Raw genomic sequence first — 10,297 nt, 5'->3', positions numbered from 1 at the left:
CCTGCCCACCTAGAGAGAGTAATGGGGTTATAAATGGAGAAAGAACAAATATTGACTCTATGAAATGTAAAGGTACCTGGGAGTTCAACCATCAGTCTTTGGATTACACTCGCCTTTCAAGATGAATGGGATTTCTTTCATAATCCATTTTGATTTTTTTTTTTTAAGCATCTCAGGAAACAGGATAGGGACATTCAACTCAGTGCTCTCTTTAGGTTTTCAAGATGTTCCAGACTGTTTCTGAAGGACAGTACCTCCGATTTCTGGAATGAGGTAGATGCTCCCAACCCAAGAGGGTCCTTCAGTTTGACATAAGTACCAAAGGAGCTGCCTGGACTGGTCAATGAGTTTGATGGTGTTTCTCGTGCAGTTTTCTGTAAGATGGCTCCAGAGACTCACCCTCCATCATTTACACTACGGAAACTCAGGGACACAGACAACCCTTGGCATCTGGACCCTTACAGGACTCAAGCGGACCTAAGAATTTACTCCCTAAGGGAAAGGCCTCTGGCACCATTTACTGAACTTAATCTTAATTTGTCACACACTCTTCATCCGCCTCCAAACTCATAATGTCTCACTCATTTAACGTCTGAAGCAATGCTATACCTGTCTTCTACACAGACTATTGGAGTCTACTTTAGATTCCTTTCAACACTGGCTTCCACATTAGATTCAATTCCTTTTAAAAATGTCTTACTGAATCAGAAAATTGGGAGAACTCAGTGTTTCATGAATGCTGAGATAAGCCAGTGTTCCTGTCCCTTCTGTAACCTGTAAGGGTGCCAGGCATCCCCTAGGGAACTCAGTATTGAGTGGGGACACAACCAAGAGCCAAAACCCCAAAAGAAGCTGCAAAGCCAGTCACATCTTAAATGCTTGATGGTATGAAAACATCACAGATTCCAAGAGGAATTTGAAGACACTTTTGACTCTGCACATAGGGCCAGTACCTACTGAGGCACTGGCAAAGCTGCCAACAGACCAGTTCATATCTCATATATCACCTGCACCCTGATAGAAATCATTGGCACCTGGTTTTTTTCCTCTCCCATAAAGGTTATGCAATGACAATTTATCCTTCAGGGCTGGAATGCAACAAAGGGAAAAGGAAACAGAAGAAAATAGGTGTGCATGAACACACTGGTGATGTGCCACGGAAGCCATGCCCATCCCCAGAGGCCCTCCAGGAGCCTGGGGCTCAGGGGAGCGGATGTGATCACTTCTCCAGCAACTGCATGCAACGGGGAGAACATGCAGTTGGTCTGGCAGGGTTAACTGTGCGTGCCTCCAACAGGATGTACGCTCCGAAAGGACTGAGGCCTGGGGGTATTTTGACAGAATGAGCTGAAGGTTTTCCAGTCCATCCCTTCTCCAAGCTCAGCACTAGGACACTGTCCAAAGAACAGTTCTCCCTCTCCTCTTCGCTTGCTCTACGGTAAGGTTAAAAATGTAATTGTGGATGCTTGATGGCTACCTTGATGAACAGCTGTTCAAGCCAAAAGGGTCTGGCACCTTAGATTATTTTAAGCAACATTTTGGGATATCTCCGTTTATTAAGTTTCAGCAAGATCGACTGACCTTAAGCTAACAAACAACTCATGTCTCATTAAAGGGAAGCTTCCAGAAAGACTAGAGCTGCCATTAAGATTGTTTAAATATTCTAATAAAATCCACTATACTCAACCTTTCTAGAGTAGTTTATAGATCTGTTTTGATACCTGGGATAAACAGGACACAGAGGAATCCAGGCATTGCCTTGTGCCCATGCTGACATGGTTTTGCAAGAGAGCCTGAAGGATTCAGATACTCCAGGACTGTGTGATATACATGGCCCCTCGGTCCGAAGGCGCCTGCTCCAGCAGCCACTGGTAAGGCTACAGCAACTATGAATGACGACAGTTGTTCTGTAAAGGGTAGGATTTAGTTAGGACAAAAGCAGACTCTGGGCCACTTTTCTCAGGAAGACATCACTGTGGAAGCCACAGAGCAGTGGAGCTACTCCACACCATGGAGTCTGCCCTCATCCTTCCAGTTAGTTTCCTTGGGCCTCCATTCCCCCACTGGAAAAGCAGCTCAGGAGACCCTCAGAAGTGCCGGATAACAGCCCAGCATCTCCTAGCAATAAGTGTATATTGAATGCTTGAGGGGGTTAACCCTGTAGACTTTCTTCCTCCCACCCTGACATTTGGGTGACACCTCTGTGAGCAGGGATCTGTTACAACTGTACAAACCAATGAAACACAGACGAGAGGACGAGAGACGCATTTGTGCCACTGTTGCATAAACGTCAGGGGAAGGAGCTTCACTCCTGAGGTAACAAATGCCAAAGTAAGGTTTTAAAAATTAATTATCAAAAGCAATGTTTCCACTTTCAAAACCAACTGAAACCAAATTGTGTCAAGCCTTGAGGTCTTGTGAATAAGCCAGTGCTCATTCCCACACATGAAGGAGATGATCACAAGGGTTTTCTGTACACCCAGAGAGGATAAGGTGGGGAAGGCCCTCCATGAGCCAGCCCCATTTTTTTTTTTTTAAGAATCTGAGGACATCCAACTGCCTCTTCTCAACCCTGAATGTACAACAGATCACATCTCCAGAGCAGCTCAGCCCCTTGTAGACATCTCTTTCTGTTTAGAGACATAATAACAATAACAGCAGGTGTTATCACCTTTTGCTGTGTTTCCTCTAAAAAGGCAGTCAAGTTCCCTTGGGCAACATAAAAATTCACTCCCTTCTTCACACCCTCTGACACTCCACAGACAGCTGTGTTGGGGCTGCTGCAACGTGGCCTCAGGTGTTTAGAAGAAATCTCTAGGATTTCAGACTGCAATACAGACTGTTTCAGAAGGTGATATTGACAGCCCTTCTCCCAGTGCTGCAGAGATTGATGCACATATCTATGCTGGGACTGAAGCACCGCATCCCTGGCCTCATGGGGACACGAGCAGGTTAAATCCAGACAGCATGTGTTAGATGCAGGTAGGCAGGTCAGCTCGAGCCAGGAAGCAGCCTGCCAATGTTCACACAACTCAGAGTAAGAGCCCTGCCCCAAGCCTTGTAACAAGTTTTGGGGTTTCTTAATTCACATTCCGTGTCATATAAACCCAGATGTGTCCTAGACTGCAAGTAGCTGTCTCTGAACTTGTTCTGAGCGAACACCGGTACAGCCTGTTGAGCATCTCCACATCAGAAACGTATAACCCTTTCCTATCTGGCCAAAAGCAGTATGTGGTCTGAGAAGGTCAGTTCTTCAGGCTTTCATGCTTACAACAAAGACGAGCTAAAGCACAGAAACCAGAAATGAATGGCTCAGAGTCACAAAGAAAGGGTGGAGCAAAATACAAGGCAGGTTTCCTTCATTCCTGGGTAGTCCCTAAACATCTGCCTTTTTTTCTCTAATGGGCAGAACCACCAGTCAGTGAAATTTTTAGCAAGGAAGTGTGTTTCTATGTAGGGCCAAGAGGGATCAGTTATATATTGGTGATCTGACAGAGAATATGTTGTCTTTATTGATACATCTGCAATGACACAAACATCAGGGCAGGAAGACAGGTCACTGAAACACCCATGCCAAAAGAGATTTGATTTTGAAATAGGCTGGAGGTGGGATCATGTCCAGCTGGATAACTGGCTGAACCCGACCTCTAAATGCAATGTTGTGGTCAAAAGGACTACCTCAGTACTGGATACAAACGCAATTGAAGACTGTAAGCTATTGTTATCTCCGTATTTGGGATGACTGTTAGCACTACTGAACTGCCGTGTTCAGTTCTGAAACAAACAGTTCAAGAATTGAACTACTGGAAGAGACTTCAAAAACAGTAACATGAAGGATGACTTTTAATGGAAGACCTCGGCCCCATCCTACTTCCATGGATGAGAGGGGATCAGGCTAAGCACTATTTTCTACCTGACTGGGTTTTCTTCCCAAGGAAACTCAGATGCTCAGACAGGGAACTGCACTGCATTTTGGTGGGAGCTGCAGAGCACAGCATCCCTAGATTGAGTCACAGCTGCCTAGGCATTGTGGAAACACAACTACAGCGTGCTCCATGGGACATCCCTACTCCTCCAGGGTAGATTGAACCAGAACTTCTTATCAAAAAGTACTTAAAGAGTGACTTCACCATGACTACCTGAGAGGAAGACACACACTTAGTAACAGAGGGCCGTAATTCAAGCTGGGCAAGCAGTCACAAATAAATTTTGTATGGTGGCAGTAACAAACCACAGGTGAGCTTTCCCAGGACCTCATAGGAGGGACTAGAATTATGCTCCTCTCAAACAATTAATTCAGAGAAGTCTGTTTGATCCTTGCCAGATCACCTGAGCAAAGTGATGCCTTTAATTTATGAATCTCACCATAAAGAAGTGTTTTACAGAAGTGATTAACTCATGTGATTGTGAAGTGATCCATATTTTCATAGATATTGTTATATAGGTAAGAAAAGTAGGAAGGCAGCCACTCCTCTCCTTTATCTGAACCTGGTCAGCAAAGAAACGGAAGATGAGTCCCTTGGACCTCTAATACAAACTCAAGAAAGCTGTCCCTGAAAAGACAGCCACGAACAGCCCCCCCACACCCCTGACTAAGATGCTTACACAGTACAAGTTATTGGAATTACCCCTCTGTGCTCTGTTCCTCACCCCCTGAGATATACTCTGCCTTTTTAATAGTGCTTAGGCAGTGACAAGAACTAAAAAAGTAAAATATCTTGGGCAGCGATCTTTCCTTCAAAGGATGCGCTCAGTGTTGGTGGAGATTTTTCTGTATTTTAAGGGTCAGAGTGCCCTCTTCTGTCCCATCCGCATCCTGGTTATTAAATCCTGTGTTAGATCAGATTATCGAGAAATACTGACTTGTCTTCTGCACACCCTGTCATCTTCTAAACAATAGTTAAGAAACCCAACAGCTGATCACAAACTAGAAAATAACTCTCGTTAATGTGGGGGCTCAGGCAGGCTACAAAGTCAGCTGCCACCAATAAAATGGGCTGGTGGTACATCACACGCAACATGATTGATCTAATTAGTTGATGAGGTCAGGCGTATTTTGAAGTGAATCTCTGCGAAGTTTAAACAGTGTGGTGTTATTTATAGGTCCACACTCTACATTTAAACTTCACCTTTCTCCTGCCTGTGTAGCCGCTAATTGAATCTAGACTACTACTGGCACCTGAGGAAATCTGACTGAAACAAACATATTAAAAGTAGCTCAATAATACCGATGTATATAATGATTTCGAAACTAAAGGTGGTGAAAACACTGGGTCTGCAGCTTATCTGAATTATGGATAGAGCTAACAATGGCCCAGAAATAATTATTAGCTGAGCCTTTCTATCACGAAAACACACAGGACCGTGTTTCTGGAAACCATATAACCACTTTCACACAGCAAACAGCATTAATGAACCGTGGTGGATCCCTCCGACACCCCAAGGAGGTCCTGCGAGCGTCCCTGCACTGTATTCCCACCGCCACCGACGAGCCCAGTGACACCCTGGTGTGCATCCTGGTTGCAACCCAGGGCCACAGCACCTGCCCCTCTCCCCTTCCACGCCTGCCTTAGGGCCGGGCTGCTCCCTGCTCCTCCTTTTGGGCCCTTCTCCCCCACCCGAAATCTGAGGGTGCAAGGAGCCGCTTTGTTTCCTCCCACCCCGGAGGGCACACCTGGCTCCAGCACCAAGCCGCCACCCTCGCTGCCACCCACCGCCCTGTGAGGAGGCGGCCGGGGGGGCCCCGTGCCGTTTGGGGTCCCACTTGGGGCAGGGACCAGCCCCGGCCCCGCGGACCCTCCAGCAGGGCAGGCCAGGGCCCGTTCCTCCGGTATGAAGTGGGCCGCCCCAGGGCCAGGGTTCGGTGCGGGAAAGCCTCACAGGCTGAGGCGAGCCCAGCCCCGGGCCCTGCACCTCCCTGCAGGTATGGGAGGGCAGCGCCCCCACACGCAGCCCCGCTTCGCGCTTGGGGGGAGTTTGGCCCTCTGCGCTCGCCATAGCGGCGCTGCGCGCATGCGCCGAAAGGGCGGAAGCGGCCGCAGTCGCTATGGCAGCCGCCTGCGGGAGGCTGTTGCCGCGGAGTGCCGCCGTGGGGGTGGTGGGCCTCGCGGCCGCCCGGCCCGGCCTGCCCGGCAGTGAGGACCGCCCGTGCCCTTTATCCCCCTTCAGCCCGGCGCCCTCCTCCAGCCCGCGGCGGGGAGCGGCTGCCCGCGGCCTGTGCCTGTCCCTGTCCCTCAGCGCGCCTCCGCGTGTTTGCCCGTAGAGCGGGGCGGGGGGGTGTCCTCGGCGGGGGGTGCCCCGGGCCGGGGGTGGGATCTCGAACTGCGCAACTGTTGGGGACAGTTCAACTTGAAACGCGGGTGTTTAGAAAATACTTTCTTTTTACAGGGTGCTTTTCTTCCTCAAGCTATCGAATTAGCAGCGATGGAAAGCCAGCAAAATTTCAGCCGCCTCCAAAGCCCGTTATTATTGACAAGCAGAAGCAGAGAGAGGAGAGGAGGTAGGGTGTCCTGGTGCTTATCGCAGTGGGCTTGTGTTCAGGCCTGCCGTCAGGCAGGTAATTGTGTGAGCACCTTCTTAAAGCTGCAAGGCGTTATTGTACAGAAAGTATTTGCAAAGCTCCACCAAAGATAATTTATGTTGAAATGTGCGTAAAAAAAGCCCTTAAAATGCTGTGTTCTAGAGTTCCTGAAAGCAGCGAAACAGAAAAAAAATGCATAGCAGTAAAGATTTTTGCAAATTTGTGGTTGATGTGTGACATTTTCATCTGTTAAAGGCATGTATCTCTTCAGTATGCCACAAGGTGACAGGGACACGGGTCCTGTGTCTGCCTTTGACTTAGACCTTGAGATCGACTGTAAGTGCATACATTACTGGTTGTGAAATGGAGCTGCAAAATGCTTTTGTTTTACACTTACAAAAGTTTGAATTTTCTTACAGGTTCTTGAGCCCTGAGTTTATACCTCCCAGAGGGAGAACAGATCCTCTTAAATTTTATATAGAAAGAAAGGATATGATACAGAGACGGAAAGTTTTCAACATCCCAGAGTTCTATGTTGGTCAGTAACAGCATTAGAACTTTCATAATTTCATCAGTATTTTTTGTAGGGTGGGAATGTAAATGCTGTGGTTTCATGTTGTAGAATATCATAGAATATCACAGCATCAGGTATGTTAGATCAACTAGTATGTATTTCTATACATGCTACTTCGTGTTTTAATTTCATATTTACATCCAGTTTCCATTAAAAGTATAATACTAATGTGTTTCCTATGTGGTTTTTTTTAATTCTGGCACTTTAGCATATAAAAATAAATACAATATAAATTGAAATAATATAATAATATAAATTTATAAATACTACTATTTAAATATAAAGTATAAATCATAAAATATACATATATATTTCTAAAAATGTAAATATTTACCTATAAGTTTATATAAATTTTATATAAATATATAAATTAAAATAATGTAATTAAATATAAATTTGGTACTTTTACATAGTAAAGCTCAAGGAAGGAATATACATTAGATTATTTGTATTGTTTGCTTAATGAAGAGTAAAAAATAAAGGTGAGGGTGTAAAGGTGGAGAAGCTTCATAGTTAACCTGCAGAATCATTTTGACATATATTAATTCAGGGAACATTAGAAGTTTATTCTGTTTCTGGCAGTTTTCATGGAAAATAAAACATTTTCAAAATGCACCTAAACGTATGCACTTTGTCCGACTCTCTTCCCACATTTTGGTACATATTTACTTGCGCAGTCTATTTATTTTAATTTTTTCTTTTTTTCGGCAGGCAGCATACTCGCCGTTACTACTGCCGATCCATATGCCAATGAGAAAACCAACCGGTTTGTAGGCATCTGCATTCAAAGAGGAGGAAAAGGACTTGGCGCTACCTTTGTCCTTCGGAACGTTATAGAAGACCAAGGTGGGTTTTTAACTGTGGTAATTATGCTAGAAATGGTAAGCAAAAAATGTTGAAGTTGTATGTGAAGGGATATCTGGTGTAGAAATTCAGTCTGTGGAGAGGATGACAATGGATTACAGTGAAATGGTGAGTTTACCTACTAGGGGATACTGCAGGTTTAAAACTGTATCCACAGAGGTGCTGATGTGCCATGTATTTGAAGGCATGGAACAGCTTAGTAATTTTATGTCTGTATGCTTAGTGATTTTTAGATCTGTATTCTGAGGAGTCTAAATGTGATCCACTGTGGTGCCTATATTTGAGCCTGGGCAATCTACTGCTAGCCATGTAAACACTAGTCCCGTTTGAGCACGGTATATTTGCATGAACTGGGGCCATATGCATGAACTGTTTAACAAGCAACACATTAGCAGAGTTTTATAATAGGTTCATATTCTGTTCTGTGACAAAATGGGGGGAGATTCAAATACTGATGTTCTGAGAGAAAATATGAGAGGGATGAGTGTCTCTTTATATACACTACAAATACAATGAGATAGATAGTAACAGCCATTGTAACCAAAAGGGAGTGAAGTTTAAAACCTAAGCTCATCTTCCTTAAATTCAAGCCATTCAATGTCTCTCAAGCCATTCTGTTATCAAAGACTTGACTTGCAAAAGAAATCTGTATTTGCCTGTGCAGACACAATGCACGTGTACAATCACGTGCACACAGCACTGTATATTGTATTTCTCTGATAAGTAAAAAGCAGTTCTTGAATAATATAGAAATGTGTAACACTGAAGAAATACTAATTTAGTGTCATTATTTCTAATTAATTTGGTTCATTAAACCAGACTTTCTCTCTCTAAGGTATTGAAATATGTTATGAACTGTACAGTCCTCGAATCCAGGCAATTGAGGTTCTGAAGCTAGAAAAGAGGCTGGATGACAACCTGATGTACCTGCGAGATGCCCTCCCTGAATATAGTACTTTTGATGTGAATATGAAACCTGTATCTCGTTTAGACCATGAAGAAATTCCTGTAAACAAGGTAGGAGCCACATGTTTCAGAGGGCAAGTGGAGGATAATTTAGGTAACTTTCATATCTGACTGATATCCTGGAAGGCCGTTAAACAGCTCTTCGTTGCATTAGTTACCAGGGTGACAGAAGTCTACAAAATAAGGCAAGTCTTTATGCCATTTCTACAGTGAAAGAATGTTGAGAATGTAAATATCTACCATCCTCAGTAGGTAATTTTGAAGACATGCAAGGAGTAGCAGCCTCCACATGCCTCTATATAACACTGTGCAGAGAAGAAAACTTTTCTTACAGAAATGTTACTGCTAGTGTTGTTACTGAGTTGGGAGTGGTAGCTGTCAGGATTGGAAGAGTCAGCTAAAATCTGCATCTCAGAGAAGATGCAGAAACCAGCAGACCCTCTCAAAGCGTGTTGTCTAGTTACTCAGTAACTTACAGCGACCACTTCTCCCTTTCCCTATTGTGCTGCTTTTCTTTTTCCTTCATGAGAAGCAGGAGTAGAACTACAAAAGGTGAGCTAACTTCACCTTATGTGTCAATTTAAGGACTGTGTAGTAAATCAAGACAGTGTTAATTAAAATGTTGTACAAGATACTGTGACAACAGTCATGCGGACACAAAAAATCCCTTTTCTCCTAACAGTTTGAAGTTGTCGTTCCTTAACATACTGACAAATTGGTCTGTTCCCTCTTACTTTCATTCTTTTAGAGCAGCAGTTGTCTTGCCTTTTGCTAAGCTCACAATCAAAATTCTGATTATTTAATACCTTTTTTTTTTTTTTTTTAATCTTTCACGCTAGCTGCAGGTACGAATGAAACCTAAACCATGGTCAAAACGGTGGGAAAGGCCAAAATACAATATAAAAGGAATAAAGTTTGAGCTACCTGAAAAAAAAATGAAAGAAGCACAGAAGTGGAGCCAGCCATGGCTAGAGTTTGATATGCTGCGAGAATACGATACTTCAAAAATAGAGGAAAAAATTTGGAAAGAAGTGAGTGAAGAGCTTAAAAAATAATGGGTTTTGCAATCTAGAAATTACTGAGAAAACTGCTATTTACTTGGAATTTACTGTATGGATTATCAGTTGTCAAGTTTTGTATATATGTAGGCAAAATAATAAAGTTAACCTTTCCAGGAAATTTCAAAGTGTACAAACTTCTGTGGCTGAACACCGACTTTCTATTCCTGAAAACATCCATTCCTGTCTCTGGTGTGTAATGCTATGTTCACCCCTTCTCCAGAAATGAGAAGCTTCCTTTTTTAAATTGCAGTTAACAAGAGGAGTTTGTATCACCCATTCAAGTTAGTTGTGTTGTCATTTCCAAATACTTCT

At 43.8% G+C, this 10,297-nt stretch overlaps 1 protein-coding gene across 1 annotated transcript; it reads left to right on the top strand.

Moving 5' to 3' along the window:
- Positions 1-6,046: 6,046 nt before the first annotated feature.
- MRPL19 (mitochondrial ribosomal protein L19) lies at positions 6,047-10,097 on the top strand. Its single transcript, XM_059831882.1, has 6 exons — positions 6,047-6,134; positions 6,388-6,499; positions 6,940-7,058; positions 7,806-7,940; positions 8,794-8,975; positions 9,764-10,097. Exons 1-6 carry the CDS (start codon positions 6,047-6,049, stop codon positions 9,977-9,979), a joined length of 852 nt encoding a protein of 283 aa, XP_059687865.1. The 3' UTR covers positions 9,980-10,097.
- The last annotated feature ends 200 nt before the right edge of the window (positions 10,098-10,297 follow it).

Source organism: Gavia stellata, chromosome 2 (assembly GCF_030936135.1).
Source record: "Gavia stellata isolate bGavSte3 chromosome 2, bGavSte3.hap2, whole genome shotgun sequence".
Taxonomy (NCBI): Eukaryota; Metazoa; Chordata; class Aves; order Gaviiformes; family Gaviidae; genus Gavia; species Gavia stellata.
This window is presented reverse-complemented; position numbering and strand designations above follow the sequence as displayed.

Excerpts from the sequence above, each read along its gene's own strand:
- MRPL19 (XM_059831882.1), top strand. The coding sequence starts at position 6,047 with ATGGCAGCCGCCTGCGGGAGGCTGTTGCCGCGGAGTGCCGCCGTGGGG. Across the intron at positions 6,500-6,939 it reads AAGCAGAGAGAGGAGAGGAG|GTTCTTGAGCCCTGAGTTTA; the intron begins GTAGGGTGTCCT and ends ATTTTCTTACAG. Across the intron at positions 7,059-7,805 it reads CATCCCAGAGTTCTATGTTG|GCAGCATACTCGCCGTTACT; the intron begins GTCAGTAACAGC and ends TTTTTTCGGCAG.